The 19,692-nt window shown below is 46.4% G+C and overlaps 1 protein-coding gene across 1 annotated transcript in view; it reads right to left on the bottom strand.

The window, feature by feature from the left end:
* Positions 1-614: 614 nt before the first annotated feature.
* The window catches only part of rin1b (Ras and Rab interactor 1b), a gene marked incomplete at its 3' end in the record, with an annotated part of 74,783 nt that continues 55,705 nt past the window's right edge, over positions 615-19,692 (bottom strand). Inside the window, exons 9-12 of the mRNA XM_079490637.1 lie at positions 14,870-15,220; positions 11,806-11,937; positions 10,725-10,900; positions 615-938 (exon numbers count right to left, since the gene is read on the bottom strand). Of these exons, the coding sequence (XP_079346763.1) occupies positions 615-938; positions 10,725-10,900; positions 11,806-11,937; positions 14,870-15,220 (983 nt within the window). The remainder of the gene's footprint in view (positions 939-10,724; positions 10,901-11,805; positions 11,938-14,869; positions 15,221-19,692) is intronic.

Here is a 19,692-nt window from a genome sequence, read left to right as displayed (position 1 = left end):
AATCATGGCCAGGCAATCGTATTCGGGGACAGTTTGAATCAAATGGACTCGGTGTGAATCTGCCATTTGGAAGAACAATTACTGGAAAACAAATTGGTAGAAGCCTTGCCAGCTCAACAGAAAACCAATCATCTCATATAAGATATTTTTACAATACATTTTTCGTGAACACCGTCCGTGTCTTAACTGGTCGAACACCTTCCCGGTCTCTGAAGAGCTTTTCCGTTGGACGACGATTGTTTCCTCTTCCGAAATTTGAACGGAGGCTGAATTACTGACCGTCCGTCTCTGCATGGGGGCATTGGAAGATTGTAGAACAGCTAGCCATGCAGGCTGGCTTGAGAGACTATAGTCCTTTTTTAAGGGAATTGTTAACCATGATGTGAGATTATCCAACTCCTGGTCTCAAGAAGAGCTGTGTCACGTCCTAGTCCTCACCCACCCACCACCACCACCACCAACACCAACCAGACACAACACAGCAACCAAGATCACCGGGAAAGAAAGGGACAGAGAGAGAGAGAGGCCGACCATGCTTCCCCTGCTCCTCCTCTTCCTCTTCCTCTTCCTCATCCCTCCGCCCGCCCGCCGCCCACCCCCCCTCTCCCCGCCGCTCACTCCTCACACACCGACTCGCTCAGGTCCACGGCTCCGCCTCGCGTCAGCCTCCGCATCTTGCTGAAGTCGTGGTCGAGGCGCAGGTAGGAGAGCGAGGGGCCTCCCTCGCTGTGGCCCGCCAGGTCCTGGGGCTGCGCGTGCTCCGGCAGGGCCCTCATCTCGCCGCCGCTGCGCCAGTAGAGCGCATAGCGCCCGGGGTCCGACACGTCGAACGTGGTGGCGCACAGCTGCGCCAGCTCCGTGCTGCTCTCCCCGGCACGCCACTGCAACGTGCGCACCGCGCTGCGCTCGCCGTCCTGGAAGAGTATCCGAACGCACCTCTGGGGAGAGAGAGAGAGAGAGAGATGCTGATCAGATACATCAGTGGTTTACAACCCGTTTCATTGATTGAAACCTTTATTTCAGGGGAATACAATTGAGACCAAGGTCTCTTTTTCAATGGCGCCCTGTATACAAACAAAGAACATTTACAGCAATGATTTTACATACATGACAAACACACGGTACAAAAATATATAATACAAAAACACACATACACCAGAAATCAGAATCTTAAAAACACATATTACAAAAAGCATATGAAACAAGGACATCCAGCTTCAACTTGTCTTGACAGATATTCCATCATTCATATCAAGGTCCATTATTTATTCGGCCTTTGAGCCATGGAACCACCATTTGATTTAGCCTCGCAGACCCAAAACATAGAATGGTTGTCTTGTCGATGAATACGATTTTGTCCACTGTACTGTCCGCTGTATTGATGTTGGTGGTACCATTAGGAGAGATAACAGGCAAACATTGATCAAAATAACAATTCTTCTACATTCTCTAATTGCATAGACTTCTTGTAAATTAATGAATACAAATGTTTAACAATAATTGAACTCTTGTGAGCGTAAAATGAAATGGGTCCATTTGGTTTCATTTTACGCTCTCAAGAGTTAATGATCCATTTGGTTACCAACTACATAATTTAGCTGGGGACCACCTGGAACCCCCTTCCAGCACCACTGGTGGTCCCCAGACCACCGGTTGAAAACCACTGAGATACATGGAGAGAGAGAGATGGTCAGAGTGATGGAGATAACAATAGACTCACAGATGTTTTCTTTTGACCAAAGGCAATATTGTACTCTGGAGATTCAAAATGGAGACCGATTGTGACATCAAGAACATAAACAAAATGGGGGCACGGTGGCACAGTCTGTAGTGCTGTCGCCTCACAGCTAGAAGGTTCTGGGTTCGATTCCCGCTGGGGGCGCTGTGGGCGCTGGGGGCGTGTTCCCTCCTCCGCGTCATCAGTGCCCATGCATACCCGAGGTGGGGTTGGCGAAAGGGCGTTTGCATGCCGTTTGCATGTTCTTGTGGAGTTTGCATGTTCTCCCCGTGTCCCCTAGGGTATGTACCCTCACATGCAGTAATCCTGGTCTCTAAAACTACCTCCCCCTGATGGAGGGGAAAGGAACTGGTCGGAATAATGTGTTCCTTCCACGCGCTATGTGCGGCCAGGGAAATTCCCCCCTGTCAGGTGAAAAGAAGCAGCTTGGACTCCTCATACATAGAAGGAGGCATGAGGTCAGTCCGCTGCCCCCCCCCCCAGGTTGGCAGAGGAAGTGTAGCGCCCAGGATTACATTAGATAATTGGCACTGCGTGAAAAAAGAACTGGGTTGCAAAATCGTGATCGTGATCTTTGATATTGATGCCTTTGTCAATAGGCATACTGAATACTGATCTTTACTTTCAAGCCATTAAAACACATGGTATTAACAGACAGAGAGAGAGAGAGAGAGTGGGAGAGAGAGAGTGGGAGAGACACGTGAATACATATTTTACACATGTGCACAAACAGGGGTCAAGAGGCTTATGGAGGAAGGTCAAAAGAGGGGTGGGAGAGAGAGAGATGCAGAGTCCTCTCATACACATGCACGCGCGCACAGCGTATGTATATCTTTTCTACGTCCGAGCATAGACATGGTAACGCCCCGCCTGCCTCTGATTGGCCTACTGACACTGCCAACCGGATTTCTCCTCCCATCCACTTGCATTAAGTTGCTCAAAAGCGCATGAGGCGATTTCACTCCTCTTTCCGGGTAGGAACAGAGTGCATTCTGGGATGGATTGGGCCAAATCGTGAACGCGCTGTGCCGTTGACTATCATTGCGCCGTGTGTGCGCATTCACCTATGAAACAAAGCGTGCACGTGTCATGCCCCAATAACATGAACGTGCGCAATGATATAAACGGACCCGTTCTGGCTCGAGCTGCACTACCAAATTCTGCCACTATGTCCATTTCACCTCAGGGTTTCCTCCCGGTGCTGTCTCTATTAATATATACTCTAAGTGCCAGTCTTACCAGAGTTTCCTCCGAGGTGGAAGATACATGCTGAATATAATAGTCTGCCGCAAGGTTTTCTTTTCGCAGATAAGTAAGCCTGGGACCAAGGCTACAAGGTTACTGTTGTTTATGCCGTTGGCCTGTTTATCTATTATACATTTGAAAAGGTGTCCCCAAAACGAAAAGAAAGTCACCAGCTACTACGTCACTGACACGCTGCAACACGCTGCAACACACACTGCAACAACACACTAACACGTCACACACTTACCCTCCGCGTCGTTCGTTCCCTATCTCCTCATGTCGCGCCGCACGGCCACACTCAACACCAACCGCGTAAAAATTGTCATCGCACTGCCACTAAAGCCGGCTCCCGTCCACACTCGCAAACAATATCAATATCAATAATAAACACAAACACGCCACAAGCACCGACACCCCCGCCTAATTTGTTGCCACAAAAAATGCCATTCAACACGCTACTTACACACACTACCACTCGCTTACAATACGCGGACCTGGCAACACTACATTCCCTGTCCCATTTGCTCACAGCCCACCACGTGACCCACACAGGGAGGGAGACGATTGCGTGATGCTTCTATGTACAGGATTCTATAGGTCACCACTTTTGGTGTGACACACACACGGCTTCTGTTTACTATGCGTTGTCAACACGTGCTGAGTTGACAAACATTGACCGATTTCGGAGAAGACTGATAGTTTATCCTTTAGTAATTAGGCTGTGGAAGTATTCACACTAGGCAACTTTTGCATTTATTGGGATTGGCAATTTGGGGAGAAAAGGAGGAGGAGGAGGTGATCAAGCTCCACAACACCACATTGGTAGGTAGGCTCAAGGCTGCATTTATTTTCCTTCTTTTTCCTCTCGACGGTGCATGGGATGATGTGAACCCCTCCAGCAGGCTAGGGAGCACCGCTCCGGTTAGCGGAAAATGACCGCGGGGTGCGGGTTGCCAGGTTTTTTTATAAGTAAAGTATTTACATTCAATTACAAACAAATATATATATAATACATTTTAATTTACGTCATATTTAGCGGCATTTCGACCTAATTTCTCTGTTCTTTGTCAATGGCAAATATTGAGACGTGGGGACTAAAGCTGTATATAGGAGGGCCCTCAAACACATTATTTGATAACTTTTCATCGTGCTCCTAAAAAAAAAAAAAGGGCGCTACTAGCCGCGATTACATACACAGTTAAAATAATAAGAAATTTGCGCCAACGACTGCGTCGACACCTGGCGTGGAACAAACGGGACGAACCGAGGCGCATATATGGATAACAACAACAACACTACACGCGCGCTGCAACACAAAACAGCTGCATACAACGCGTGTCACTGTGCACTTCTGTATCTGTGGACTTCTGTATCGCAACGCGGGGCAACGCAACTCTGGGATGAGCGGGCCGAAGGCCCGCGAAATTCTAGTTTGTATACATGTGTAAACTTGAAACATTATTGTACTGTAAAAAGGTCTCCTTTCCCTTGATCTTTATCTTTTTTAGTATAATAGTATTAGTTTACTATAATTAGATTAATACCTGGATCTTTATCTTTGTTGGTATAATAGTATTAGTTTACTATAATTAGATTAATACACGATAATCAACACTAACACTTTAATTTAGAACACAGCCAAATCAAACCATAGTACATATGTGTTCAATCAATTATTCAATCAAGTCAAACGGCACAAACAATATTAGTTACTGTCGAGTGTTGCCATTCTCTTGTACTATTGTATTATTTCCCACCACGGAGTAACCTCGCATCTCAAAGGACAGGCAAGATGGGCAGTAGGCCAATCAGAGGCAGGCGGGGCATACGCACGCACGCACGCACGCACACACGCACACACTACAATCAGCAAGCTTTAGATCAAAACCCCCCAAAACATGTCTGTACAGCACACACAGCTTCAGAGGAAATCTTTCAAGATGAATCCATTGCTGCTACTGGTTTTCGGTTCTACCAGGTTGCCATTTGCCTGAGAGTATGTATAACTATAACCTGACTCTGCCAGATGGGGCAGCAGAGAGTACACTGGGTTCCCCCCTCCTGCTCCCATCTGGGAACTCTCAGGCAGACTTGATGCCCGGCCACAAAACGGCCTGGCCAATCAGCGGCAGCTAGAGGCGGGATCAAGGCATACACAGTGCTGCCTCTGTACTGTACTCTCTGCTGCCCCATCTGGCGGAGTCAGGTTAGTATAACTAGTCCCCGATTAGAAACATAACATTTCAATTAGCTACCTATATCCCTGTGGGTTGGGATCCGGAACCAGATCAAACATTGAGGAACCCGAGTCGGTTCCCATTACGTTTGGAACCGTTTCCAGAACCGGTTTTCATCAGTCTGTCAGAGCTGGTATGTGGAGAAAACCGTTAATGGTCTGGTGACATTAAAAAAGGTTAGGTTTTCTGAGCTCAATTGCACCCAAAAAGCCTGAACTTTTAACATTCAGTAGATTTTCTGTGGTCCGGGGTTTTCTGGCTCAAACAAGTGCTCAGGTTTTCCTGTGGACTGTGATGTAAGAGTCCACAAATCCCATATATGACATAACAATTTGCCAGCAGATGTCACTGTTGAGGGATTTTTGACCTGTTTTCATTGCAGCTCAAAAGGCTTCAGAACACACAGAGAAAACCCCATTCACAGAAAATCCACTGTGTGATGGAAGTTCAGGTTGTGCATGTGGGTGTAATTGAGGTCATAAAACCAAAAAAAAAAATGAAATGAAAATTAACCCCTTTTGGTGTTAGCATCATGTTATGCTTTAGCTATTGAAAAATAGCAGATCTACAAGCTCATAGCGCGCCACCGAGTGGCGCGCTACGAGCTTATAGGTCTGCTATTTTTGAAAAATCAAAGAACGACTGACATAAACATAGCTTTTTCAGAAAACTGTCAGGATGTAGAAGACATTTTTAGAATCTGATCTCAGGTCAAAATTGGTTAATCTCAAGAAACCTTTAGGAACGGAAATTGATAAAATCCTAAAGGAAGTACAAGGGCGTCCGTGAGCACCAGAGACCTCCTGGTCAGTCAAACCATGAAATCCATTTCCAACCTATGGACTCCAGGGGTAGGGCCCGACAAGCCTATGGCTTCTCCCTATAATCCATTTCCAACCTATGGACTCCAGGGGTAGGGCCCGACAAGCCTATGGCTTCTCCCTAGCCTTTTTTCGGATATCGGACAGCACATGAGCAACGGACACTCAAAAGGAGTAGAGAGAAAAGGGAAAAAAAAAAAGGAAATTATGTGTGCTATGTATGAACTGTATGTCCACCATTCCGAGAACTGAACTGAACTGAACCTATAAGCGCCCGATCTTCAAAACAAACTTCATGGTCTCTGCAAGTATACAAATATAAATCTCTAACCAGAATGCAAAAAAAAAAATGCCAATATCGTTATGCAGAAAATTAAACGTTCCACGTTCGTTCACTAAGCCTTAACAAAACTAACACACAACATGATGCTGTTGCATAACAGCCTGGCCACCCACAAAACGCCCGCACAACTCGTACATGCACGCACACACACACACACACACACACACGCACACATTAACACTGACCATTACACAAATCCCCAAGCTGGGGAAAAAAAACAACCTTCCACACATTATACAAACATTAAAAACACAGTCCCTTCTTTCCCCTCCACACTACCTTAGTCCCCCCCTCCCACACACACACACACACGCGCACACACACACACACACACACACACACACACACAACCTACCGCCTTCACACTTACACACACACCTGTCCAATTACAGCATCTATCGTCGACTAACACCTCCACCGCCACTGCACTCATTATCAACAGGTGCGTGCACACATACACACGCGTGCCACACACACACACACACACACACACACACACACACACACACACACACACACGGACAAAAAATTCTGCCTAAAAGCGTTTTTTAAACAACTTACAGAGTCACTCAGCTCCTCACCGTCCAACGAGTGCATATTGTGTTTGCCTGCCTCGATGTGTAGATGCGGCTCGATAAATTTCATGTTATCTGACCGCCCACTCCTCCATAGCACTTAGCTCACACTGATCCCCGCCTGTGTCAGAGAGAGAGACTCTATCTGGCTGCCGGGCCAGCTCTATCGGGCTATTTGAAGCCAGCAAACAAAGACCGGAGAGGAGTTTGTACCACGTGACAATAAGAGGACCAAAAAAACAATACAAAAACCAGAAGCTGCTGTCTGTGGATGAGAATGCCATCCATTGGCATGTGTCATCCTGTCAGGCCATTAGAACCAAACGAAGGCCAGAGGAGTGGCGCGGCGGGGAAGAGCCAGGAGGGCGCAGAAATGGGGGCGTGCGCTTGTGTGTGTGTGTGTGTGTATGCGTGTGTGTGTGTGTGTGTGTGTGTGTGTGTGTGTGTGTGTGTGTTCGTGCGCGTGGTTAACAGTGTGCTATAAGCCAATGAGCCCATCCGTGGATTACCCCTAAAGCTGATCCTCCAAAATGAATATTAAATTGTTGAATATAAGCGCGCAAAGGATGAAACGGCAGGCAGTATTATGTTTTAAGTGTGATTACTATAATATTGAACAGCATCACACATCACAGCCTTACCTAAATATAGTAGTTTGGTTTCGTGTATAGCCAGCCAATCGGAGATCTCCTCTTATTTCAAATGTACAATTTAGACTTAATCCAGATTCCAGAGAGATTTACAGTAAGCAGGGTAAACATGAGGTCATCATCATTTTTCGACCGTCACAATGCCACGTCAGACTTCCCGGTCCTTCATTGCCATCCCCAGTTCCTGCTTACTGATGCTGATACTGATGTGTCCCTAGCAGGGATCAGGGAACGACAGTTTTCTACCTCTGGTCTGCTTTGAGGCAGGATTCCAGAGAAGAAGCGAAGATATAACCTCATTGTCAGCTCTGTAGCAGTGGCCGGCAAACTGTGTTCTTCTGGATCGGACTAGTGAAGAAACACGGGTAAGGTTGCCATATATTAGATCAGTTGATGGGTGGCTCTTCCAAGACAGATTTTGCGCTCTCATTAGAAGATGGGTGTAAGTGCCATCCAACCGTTTCTGTATTCAGTTTTCGTCTCGTTGAGATAAAGACCAACACAGTTGGAGGCCTGCTCAAGAGACTGAGGGAGAGCCTGAGTGTAACATTAGGTAATACATCAAATGCATAGAAATAGTAATCTGGGATCACAACCAAGAACCTATCCTCAGTCTTATCGATACATGCAGGTGACATCCAAGTTCGATCGATAGGCTAAAACTAGGTGGAAACTAATCCAATTTAGGAAGCGGTCGTTGGTGGTTTTGATGTTGCGCAGCCAGGAGGAGGCCTCCGTCGGCTGGTCGAAGCGCGATTGAGTTGAAGGACGACGGCAGCAGCTCCTTGCAGTTCTTCACCCAGAGGTGAGCGTCGGGTACGTGCAGCACCAGCCATCCCTGCGAGGAACAGTAGTGTACGGCGTGACAGAGGGACATGGTCTTTCCGGAGCCCTTCGGTCCGACTGGGTCAGATTCCTGGGTTCTGAACGTGGACAGAGGTTCCTGTGTGGCGTGCTCAGACGCCACAGCCAGAACCACCTCCTGCTGCTGCTGCTCCCCCAGATCGGTGTGTATGAGCTGGACACGCGCTCCCGTCGGTCTCGGTCCGAAGAACAGTTTGTTTAGCGCCATTGGTCTTGGTGTGTCAGTGGCGCTGTTGTCAGAGGAAGTACGGATGGCAGAAAGTCAAAAATAGTGCAGTGTGGAGCAGAGACCATGGGCATCATCGCCATCTTGCATCTACCGCAAAGCAAGAAGTGACGTCACGTGGTGTTCCCTTCCAGGTCTTGTCTTATATTCACTGTCCAGTGTCTAGTGTCCTGTACCCTGTGCCCAGTGTCCAGTGTCTTGTGCCCAGTGTCTTGTGTCCAGTGACATGTGTCCAGTGACCTGTGTCCAGTGTCTTGTGTCCAGTGTCTTGTGTCCAGTGTCTTGTGTCCAGTGTCTTGTGTCCAGTGTCTTGTGTCCAGTGACCTGTGTCCAGTGACCTGTGCCCAGTGTCCAGTGTCCTGTGCCCAGTGACCAGTGACCTGTGTCCAGTGACCTGTGCCCAGTGACCAGTGCCCAGTGTCCAGTGTACAGTGACCTGTGCCCAGTGCCCAGTGCCCAGTGTCCAGTGTACAGTGACCTGTGACCTGTGACCTGTGTCTTGTGTCTTGTGTCCAGTGACCTGTGTCCAGTGTCTTGTGTCCTGTGCTGAGGAGAGTACAGTTGGAGATCATGGGGAGCGTTGTTGGATCTGAAGGTCTTGAAGGTAGATTCTGGGGAGTGGAGATAGTTGGAGATGCCTGGGTGCGTTCACTGCGTTGGTTGGAATCTGCTTTATACTATGAGAGTGCTGTCTGTCCTCCTTAACACTATTCCGCTGAGCTGATCAGGGTATCTTGGAGTTGTCAGAGTGACGTGACGTCATCTCTATCTCAGTGTTGGTCCGCTCCATTCATATCATTTTATAATAATAATAATAATAATTATATAATAATAATAATGTGTTATTTATGGAGATTCAGGTGATGAAGCGTTGGTAATGTCGAGGTTGGTCAGCTCCATATACTGTATAGAGATAAGTAATGTAGAATCGATGATGTCAGTCGTAGTAACTATGGTAACCTGACAAACAATCAACGTGATGTGAGAACGTGATTCATTTTCCCCAAAAATACTTCTCAAAAAGTATTTATTTAAAGACGTTTACACCGTGGACAAAGCCAACTCTTGTTGTGACAAATCATAACAATAAACACAATGTTTTGGGCCGATCAAATAATTAGTAAGAAGAGAAAAAACACTTTGTGTTTTGTTTTTCTTCTTACCCAATCCCTACCCTCTCTCTCTCTCTCTCTCTCTCTCTCTCTCTCTCTCTCTCTCAAAAGAGACACAGCCAGTGGCGCTGTCAGGACGTAAACAATGCAGGGACATTATTTGGGGGGAGGGAGAGGGGGACGTCATGAGTCATGACTCACATTGTTGTGTATTCGCCCCGTCTGACACCTTGATCGAGTCGAGAGACTAAGAGCAACTGCAAGGCGATGCTCGGCCTATCGCAGCGCACAATGACATCCAGCCAATCACAGCGCCAATCTCGGCGCAAATGTTGAGGACCCAATTACTAAAATGGTTAGTTAGATTAATTTTGGAAGCAAAAGTATGAGGATAGTGTGAGGGGGAAAAACAAATTCATAAGATCAATGGACCGCTTCTAGTCAGGGAGTACGTCCCCTCTCTGCACCTGCAGAGTAAACACACTATCGCCCCTTAGTTGAGGAATCGTTGAAGAATGAAGGTGTTTTCACAGGTGTGTGTTAACCCATTTTGGGCGGGAACCCCTTTTGGTGTTTTAAAGCATTGGAAGCATTAAAGCTATTGGAAAATAGCAGATCTACAAGCTCGAAAAAGCTTGTAGGTCTGCTATTTTTGAAAAATCGTGAAAATGTGCCTCAAATCTTTGAATATATTATTACAGACCTTCTGGGGAGGTCCCTGGAACAACATATTTTCAGATGGGAGGCGGAGACATATTACATATAATTTGTGGGGTCCTTGACATGAAATATTGAGCACCACTGATACAGAAACATAAGGTTTTTCAGAAAACTGTCAGGATTTTGAAGACATTTTTTTAAATTCGACGTCAGGCCTAAATGGGTTAACAGTGTATAGTTCTACTATAGTCACCTGACTGTGCTGGTTGTCCCTGTGGCTCTGGGCCTCCCGGCCTCGCCTGCGGCCCCACGCCCTAAGCGCCTCCTCGGCCTCTGGGTTCAGACGACCAGAGGAAGGCTGCTGCTGCTCACCCTCCGTACTCTGGAGCAAGCAGAGGCTGGCGTACACACTGGTCAGGTAGTAGCCGCCTGCAGGACACCATGGAGAAATTTAGTTTAGACTAGTCATTGGTTAGACATGGGTTAAGGTTAGGTTTAGGTGTGCTGCCCCGTGGGAGGTTAGGGTTAGGGTGAGGGTTTGAGAGGTTGTAGTTGTAGGACTAATGACTGGTCTAACCAATGACTAGTCTAAACCAAGTACTGTCAGCAGCAAGGAAGGAAGGTCTTCAAAACACACGCAAAAGCAAGATTTAATTAGAATAAATTAGATTAGTTTAGATTAGATTAGCGTCTCTATTGGTACATGTGGAAAGTGGAAACTGCTTTCAGAACAGAGTGGTGGAAAAGTACACCTGCTGTAAGACAATAAAAGCTGGGGACGCTGTGGGCGCTGTGGGCGTGTTCTCTCCTCCGCGTCATCAGTGCCCATACCCGAGGCGGGGTTGGCAAAAGGGCCTTTCTGTGTGGAGTTTGCATGTTCTCCCCTTTACCCTCACAATGCATGCAGTAATCCTGGTCTCTAAACTGCCTCCCCCTGGCCAGCCGGGGTGCCTGATGGAGGGGAAAGGAACTGGTTGGAATAACGTGTTCCTTCCTACGCACTACGTCCAGCCAGGGAAACTCCTCCTTGTCAGGTGAAAAGAAGCGGCTTGGACTCCTCATGCATTGAAGGAAGCATGAGGTCAGTCCGTCACTCTCCCCAGGTTGGCAGAGGGAGTGTAGTGCCCAGGATTACATTAGATAATTGACACTGGATGATACCTCCTGTTTTGGCTACTTTTAGCTGCTACAGCCACATCTGGGATAACATCCGGTCCGTCTGTAAAAAGTGCTCCACTACTATAAATCGCCGGGCGCTATGGATTAATGGATTAAATAACCCCGGGGCAATCGGAGTGATAATTGGTTCCTTTCCACCACACTGGCTCCGGTACCTTCTCCACAGAGCCAGGAGGGCTCCAGCAGCTCCATCATGTACTCCACCTCCAGCAGGATGTGAGGCCGGTTACACTCCACGATCACACAGCACAGCCATGGCAGGAAGTCCCCACAGCTCCGCTCCTGTCCTGCACACATGGGAGAAAGACATTACACACAGCCATGGCAGGAAGTCCCCACAGCTCCTCTCCTGTCCTGCATGGGAGAAAGAAGTTACACTCTACGATCACACAGCACAGCCATGGCAGGAAGTCCTCCCAGCTCCTCTCCTGTCCTGCATGGGAGAAAGAAGTTACACTCCACGATCACAGCACAGCCACGGCAGGAAGTCCCCACAGCTCCTCTCCTGTCCTGCATACATGGGAGAAAGAAAGGTTACACGCCACGATCACAGCCACGGCAGGAAGTCCCCACAGCTCCGCTCCTGTCCTGCATACATGGGAGAAAGACAAGTTACACTCCACCATCACACAGCACAGCCATGGCAGGAAGTCCTCCCAGCGCCATGGACGTGCACACATAGACCTCAAAGGGGGCTTCAGCCCCTGCCCTTTTACCCATCTGTAAAACAAGTGCCCTCTCCACACCACAAACTCAATGCCATCTGTTTCCAAGTCATATCATTGTAATAGGCTACAGTCAGACAGACATATTATCCCCTAATTCATTCAGCACTTTAAGGCATAGCTTAATATTGTTGGCGTCTTTATGCTGGCCTTTTGTGCGCAACACACCTTTGCGAGGTGGTAGGGCAAACATCAAAGAGCACTTTCTTGGAAGCCTCGATTCCATCGGTATCAAAAGTGTTTGTTGCCAATAGTACAATCTCATCCTGGCTCAGAGTCTTAATTCTTACAGAAAGAAAGTTGAGTAATTCATCCTCCACCATTACTCTGCCATCAGTGGTTCTGTAGATCTCTGGTTTTAATCACACACTCAAATTCGAAGATATAGTCAACCTAAACACTGCAATAGTCATGTACAAAATAAATAAAAAAATACTACCATTATCCATACAGGAGCTGTTTGAAATGAGAGAATCCCAGTACAACCTCAGGGGGACATGTGTTTTAAAACAAAAAGGGGCAAGGACCAACACAAAGGGTAGATGTATATCCAAAATAGGGGTTGACTTGTGGAATAGCCTGGATAATGAACTAAAGCTATGCACATCACTTATCAAATTTAAAAAGCTATTTAAAAGTATTAACCCTCGGCTTCAGCCTAGACCTTTTCGGTGCTACCCCTTTGTAAAAAAACTTAAATGCAAATGATGAAACTTACATGTAAATGTAAAGCACCGAAATAAACTATTCATAAACTATTCATTCAATCGTGACCGTTTGAGAGCAGGAGCTGGCGTGCTGCCAGCTGGCGTGCTGCCCGCCACGTCGGCCATCATGCCCCGACGCGATCAACCGATCAGGCCCTGTGCTTGTCATTCAACGGTGATTTTTGATCCAGTGCATCGGGATTAGCTCTGGATAAACGTGTGCGCACCCACGCACGCACATACACTGTAATGGATATTTTAGAATGCCAAATAGATTGCCAAATATATGCATTATTGTGTATTTCTCTGCCTTCCATTCAGTCTCATTGTTCACCAATATGCTCATTCTGGTTCAACTGCAGCTGCCAATCTAACAGCTGACCTGACTCCTCCATGCTTACTATCACTGTGTCAGCGAGTGTGTGTGCTTGTGTAGCTATTTGTGTGTCGCCCTTATCTTTGGGGCAGATCCTTATTTGAACATTTAGTATAGCATCTCTGCTAAGACAAGACTATAAGAACTGTCTGAGAATATAGGGTTGGGGAGGCTTGCGCCCAGGAGGGGCTGCCGGAACAGGCCAGGAGGCTTGTTCCTTACTCTCTGTATGCTGTTATTCTGCTGAATCTTCTGAATAAATACTTCACCCTGAAGAACTTTGTCAATCCTTCATCTTTGGAAGATTATTTAATCTACAACACACGCCAACAACCTCTCGATTAAAAAAAAATCACACCCGTGTGAACTGAGTGGTGCAAGGTCTTATATAGCCTGATCAGCTGTGATCTGACGTAATGTCAATGACCATAGTAACCATGCTAATTTGTTTGGGTCCCACGTACAGGTACACACACGTACAGGTACACACATGCATAGACACAGACAAAGCTGGTTATTGGAGTCGTTTGCACCACTCAAAAAAAAAGATATTTAACCCTTCTTTTGGTGTGTTGTTATGCATAATGTTTTTGCCCTGCAGCACTTTGAGATTTGTTTAAGTGCACTAAAAATAAAATCTGATTATTACTGAACCTCCTACACTGTACAGAACCACAGCATAAAAAAAGAACATCCACTCTTACTCCCTCATTGACAAAATATTTCTGGCTCTGTGAATATGCATTTATGCAAATAAAAGTCTAGCAGTGCACCCAGCACCGCTGCCCAAGTGATTTCAGCTTTCAGCAAGTGGTCAATTTGCGTCTGTGTGTGGGGGGGGGGGGGGGGGGGGTGTTGACCCACCACGCACGTCCCGCAATAATTGCGCTGAAAACCTTGACCCGTCCGCCCGCTTTTGATGCTTTTGCGTGACGCTGTTATTTCAATTAATTTACTCATGAGTGCTGAAATCGTGAAATGTAAACTGTCGGACGACCAAAAAACACTAGCGGGGGTTCCTGTGTTGCGTTAGTTTTTTTCAACAGAAGCATCAGCTGTACCTATAGTCTCAAGTCTCAAGCCTATTTTTTGATACTACGCTTAACGCCATTGCATTGCCGTTGATTAATGGCAATTGCGCTTTTATAGTGCATTCGATCGATCAAGCCATAATGCTACTTACGTTAGCATCTGGTAGCTAGCTGTTGCTGTCACAAGACTCCGTCGCCCATCTTAGATCATCGGCACCATAAGAATCCATTTCTTTCAATGGCCTGTATGTACTACTTCCGTCTGGAAATGTGGCTTTTCAAAATAAGAGCTCGACTGGGAAAAATGCTGGCGTGAATTAGATCCTAATTTTTCAATAAATGCTAGCGGGCTAAGAGTTAAGCTTATCATGGCCACTCACCGTGCGGCGAGGAGGACCCCATGGCGTCGTGGACACACTTGCACAGCTGCAGCAGCAGGAGGACCTTGTCGACGGGCGAGTGTGTCCGCTGCATCAGCGCCAGCTTCCGTCTCGCTCTCTCCACCTGCTGGCGCCGTCCGGTGGCGCCGTCCAGCGGGACCCCCGCTGACCCCTGCACGCCCAGCCTCGTCGCCTCCGTGGCCCCTCCTCCTCCTCCTCTGTGGCGGAGCAGGCCCTGCGCCAGCCGCTGCGTGGAGCCGTCGCGGTGGTGCAGCGCACTGAGAGCCTGGCTGAGAGGGGCCCTCAGGGGCCGCAGCACACAGCTGAACATGGCCCTCTCCAGAGCCAGGTCTAAGAGACGTGGAAGGATGACAGAGTCACAGAGACAACATTTATATACATGTGTCGATAGATCAGAATCACTTTATTTGTCATTTTCCCATGTTACATAAAGAACATGAAATACCGTTTCCCCTCAGTTATTGGCAGTGCAACATAAAACGTAGAACCTATTTAAGAAACATATAAGCTAAAAACTAAAAACAAAACATGAACAAACATTTAAAAAGAGCCCCAGTATGTATGATGACATGCAGTTCATATAGAAAAGTTAAAAGTTACCAACACCACGCACAGCCTATGGATAAAGAAAGTGTCATGGTGCTATCCTTAAACATTACCAGCACAGTTTTATAAAAGTGCTGTTGTGCTTTCCAAAGTGCAGATAGATGGATGGATAGATAGATGTAAAGTGCCTTGGATAAAGGCGCTATATAAATGCACCATTTACCCTTTATATAAATGCACCATGTATAGATAGATACTTAGATAGATACTTAAGATAGATACTGTAGATAGATACAGTGTATTACACAGTGCACACACGCACATATATAAATAACTGGCATTTCGCGGGCCTTTGGCCCTCTCATCCTAGCGCCATGCGTCGCAAATGGGAAGAAGGCAATAGCGGGAGGGTGATGCATTGTTTTTGTTTGACTTGGAAAAGCCAACATGGCAAAACGAGTTGTAGTGTGTGTAAGTAGTTGAATGGCATTTTTTCTCGGCTTGTTTTCATAGACCTGGCAACAGTGTTCCGTGGCCCGTGTGTGAGTGTGCGTGCGGGGGTGTGGGTGCTTGTGTCCGATGTTTGTAGTAAAGAAATGCATGGCCGGCGTGAGTGTGGAAGGGAGGCGACTTTGGTGGCAGTGCAATGACCATTGTTCCGCGGGTGGTGTTGAGTCTCGGCGTTCGGCGCGACATGAGGAGATAGATCTGGAACGACGCGGAGGGTAAGTCTGTGACGTCACTGCCGTGTGAGGGCAGTGTGTGGGACGGCGGTGTATGGCGGTGTTGTCATGACGTAGCTGTTGACTTTGGGTCCCTTATCCGTGTGTTGGGGACAACATTAGCTATGTATATAGATAGATATAGTTTTCATCATAAATGTGGAAGGAACTGGTTGAAATAACGTGTTCCTTCCATGCACTACGTCCAACCAACCATGGAAACAGGTTCGGTCCCCCCGAAAGAAGCGGCTTGGACTCCTCATGCGTAGAAGGAAGTAAGAGGTCAGTCCGTTGCTCTCCCTTGGTTGGCAGAGGGAGTGTAGAGCCCAGGATTACATTAGATAAAAGTGATGCAGTCTTCAGGGTGACGTGATGGAGTGTGTTTTGCATGCCCGTCACTACTGCCGTTGTCATGGACACTCACTCGTAAATGGCACCGTCGTCCCATGTAGGTTAACACATTTAGACCCGAGACCAGATTCTACAAAATTAATCTTAGTCTTCTAAATCATGTTTCTATGTCAGTCATTCTCAAACATTTCCATGTGAAGGACCTGAGACCAGATTCTACAAATGTCTTCTAAATCTTGACAGTTTTCTGAAAAAACCCATGTTTCTATGTCAGTGGTTCTCAAACATTTTCATGTCAAGGACCCCCAAAAATATATCTAATTGGCCGCCGACCCCATCTGAAAATATGTTGTTCCAGGGACCCCCCCCCCCCCAGAAGCAAAGATTTGAGTTAAAAACGCTCAATCTGAAACAATATATGTTCAAAGATTTGCACCACATTTTCACGATTTTTCAAGTGCCACGCTATGAGCTTGTAGATCTGCTATTTTTCAAGAGCTAAAGTATAACGCAATGCTTAAAACACCAAAAGGGGTTCCCCCGTCCTAAATGGGTTAAAATCTGTCTGAGCTCATGTGCCAACGATGAGAATTCTACGATGGCCAAGATGTGGGACGTGCTGATAATAGCAGAAGGCATTTTTTTCCTTTCCACCCCGCAGGCAGCTAAAGTTTTGTTTCCATGGAAATATTCACAATATTCAGTCTAATCCAGCTATACAGAGGGATATTTGGAACAGGAAATAATATGAAAATTAGGTTCAAAATAGCTTTTCATGACTGCGGCCTGCCCTTCACTGAGAGGGTGAACGATGGATGACGTGTAAGGCGCTCCACTCTGTATGCTGTGTGCACTTGTAGATCTACTATTTTCACTAGTTTTGGTTTATGTTATACTTTAGCTATTGAAAAATAGCAGATCTACAAGCTCATAGCGCGGCACCGAGTGCCACGCTATATGCTTGTAGATCTGCTATTTTTTTTAAATCGTGAAAATGTGGCACAAATCTTTGAATATATATTATTACAGAGTGAACGTTTTTAACTCAAATCTTTGCTTCTGGGGGGGGGGGGGGGGGGGGGCAGCAGAGAGTACACTGGGTTCCCCCCTCCTGCTCCCATCTGGGAACTCTCAGGCAGACTTGATGCCCAATCAGCAGCAGCTAGAGGCGGGATAGCTGCTGCTGATTGGCCAGGCCGTTTTGTGGCGGAGTCAGGTTAGGAACTACATATTTTGAGATGGGGTCGCAGGCCAAATACAGATAATTCTAGGGGTCCTTGACATGAATTGGTTGAGAACTACTGACATTGACATATAGAAACATGATTTAAAAGACATTTTGTAGAATCGAGCTCAGGTCTAATTAAACAGTTTGGTAACCACTGCTGTAGAGCGTTCCAATTAAAACATGACCATTACAGAGTGTGTAACTCTGAGCGATTCAAGGTGGGAATGTACAAATTACTCATTATATAGAATGTCCCATTGTGAGCTTGTAGATCGGCTATATTTTCACGTGGCCGAAATGTATATAGGGCTGAAGTGGTTACTGTATGTCATCAATCAAAATCTACAAAGTAACTATAGTAACTCAAGTTTTCAAATAATTGTAGTGGAGTAAAAGTATAGAAAATTGGAAATATTCTAGTAAAGTAATAGTACCTCAAAATTGTTATATTTAGACTTTTCCAATACAAAAACCGTCATTGTTTTGGAAACATAGTTATATAGAATATGAATGCACGCACGCACGCACGCACGCACGCAGGCACGCACGCACGCACGCACGCACGCACGCACGCACGCACACAAAATGGCCAGTCCTGAACAAAGCATGCAGGTAAAAAGTGTCCAGTGTGCACTCTTCTAGTCAGCGCTACCATCCTTCACTACTCAGTCTCACCCCTCCTCCTCTGCATTCCTGCTTCCCTCTGTTCTCATCAGCCTCTCTCCACCCCCTGCTTCTCTCTCTCTCTCTCCACTTTCCTTAGGTGATCAATCATTCATGCACTCCATTCGCACTCCATGTTTCTCCACCTCTGCCATCCTTTCATCTTTCAATAATTATGTCTTTCTCTCTTTCTCTCTTTACCTTGTCTATTTCTTCTGTCTTTTCTTTCTCTCTCTCTCTCTCTCTCTCTCTCTCTCAATCTCTCGCTCTCTCGCTCTCTCTCTCTCTCTCTCTCTCAGCAACACAATACATGTAATAAGATCCCTAAACTTATTTGCCATTTTTTACTTTTTTTGAAAAACATTTTAAAATAGTTCAACCGACGTGTCGATCTACATCGACACGTTGTGAGCTTGTAGATCGGCGATTTCAACTATTTTAAAAGGTTTTTCAAAATAGTAAAAAGGATAAAAAAGGCAAATAAGTTTAGGCATAAGGTGTAAGATATAGCCCAAAATGTATAGACCTAAACAAGTTCCTATTGTAGTTAATTAGACCGGGGGTCCCCCATGCAGTGCTCTATATACTTGGCCCCCTCAAAGCTTGCCTGCGATGCATTGTGAGCTTTATTTTCGCCGCTATATTTTTGCCGAATGTTCGCCTATTTTCTTTTTTTTTTTGCTGAATGTCCGACCGTCTGTTATGAGGCACGTTGCAGCTCATGTGGTTAAAACACTGTACCTCTGTACTTTATTTGCAAACCGTTAACACCTTGAGGGCCTGGGCCTATTTAATCCATTAATAAAATGTGCCCATCATTTATAGCGCCCGGACCACTTTTACCGACGGACCGGAAGTTGTTGTGAATGTCTGTGTAGCAGCTAACAATAGCCACACCACTCTAGAGTCGATCGACAACAACGGGAGGTAAGAATAAATCTATCGCGACTAGCGACTGGACCGCGGAGCGCCGTCTAACACAGGATCTTTTTTCATAATTAGACGGGATGATTTAGATCGCGAGTTATGAACGTTTTAAGATTTTCGTTTTTGATCCGCTAAACAGGCAGGGAACATTTTCGATGACGTGTCACTGTTGTGCAACACCGAGGATTGGGCAACAAGCGCTCCTAGGCTGTGGAGTGATGCGACCGGTTTTGATATCATTCATCTCCGTCCTATTTATCAATCTCCGTCTCGGGCAACTGACCATGAACTTGAACTTGACGGTGATCTCCGTCTGGGGCCATTAAACTGTTAATAAACGAAGTATTCATTCAATCAATCAATCA

This window comes from Electrona antarctica (genome assembly GCF_951216825.1).
Source record: "Electrona antarctica genome assembly, chromosome: 21".
NCBI lineage: Eukaryota > Metazoa > Chordata > Actinopteri > Myctophiformes > Myctophidae > Electrona > Electrona antarctica.
This window is presented reverse-complemented; position numbering and strand designations above follow the sequence as displayed.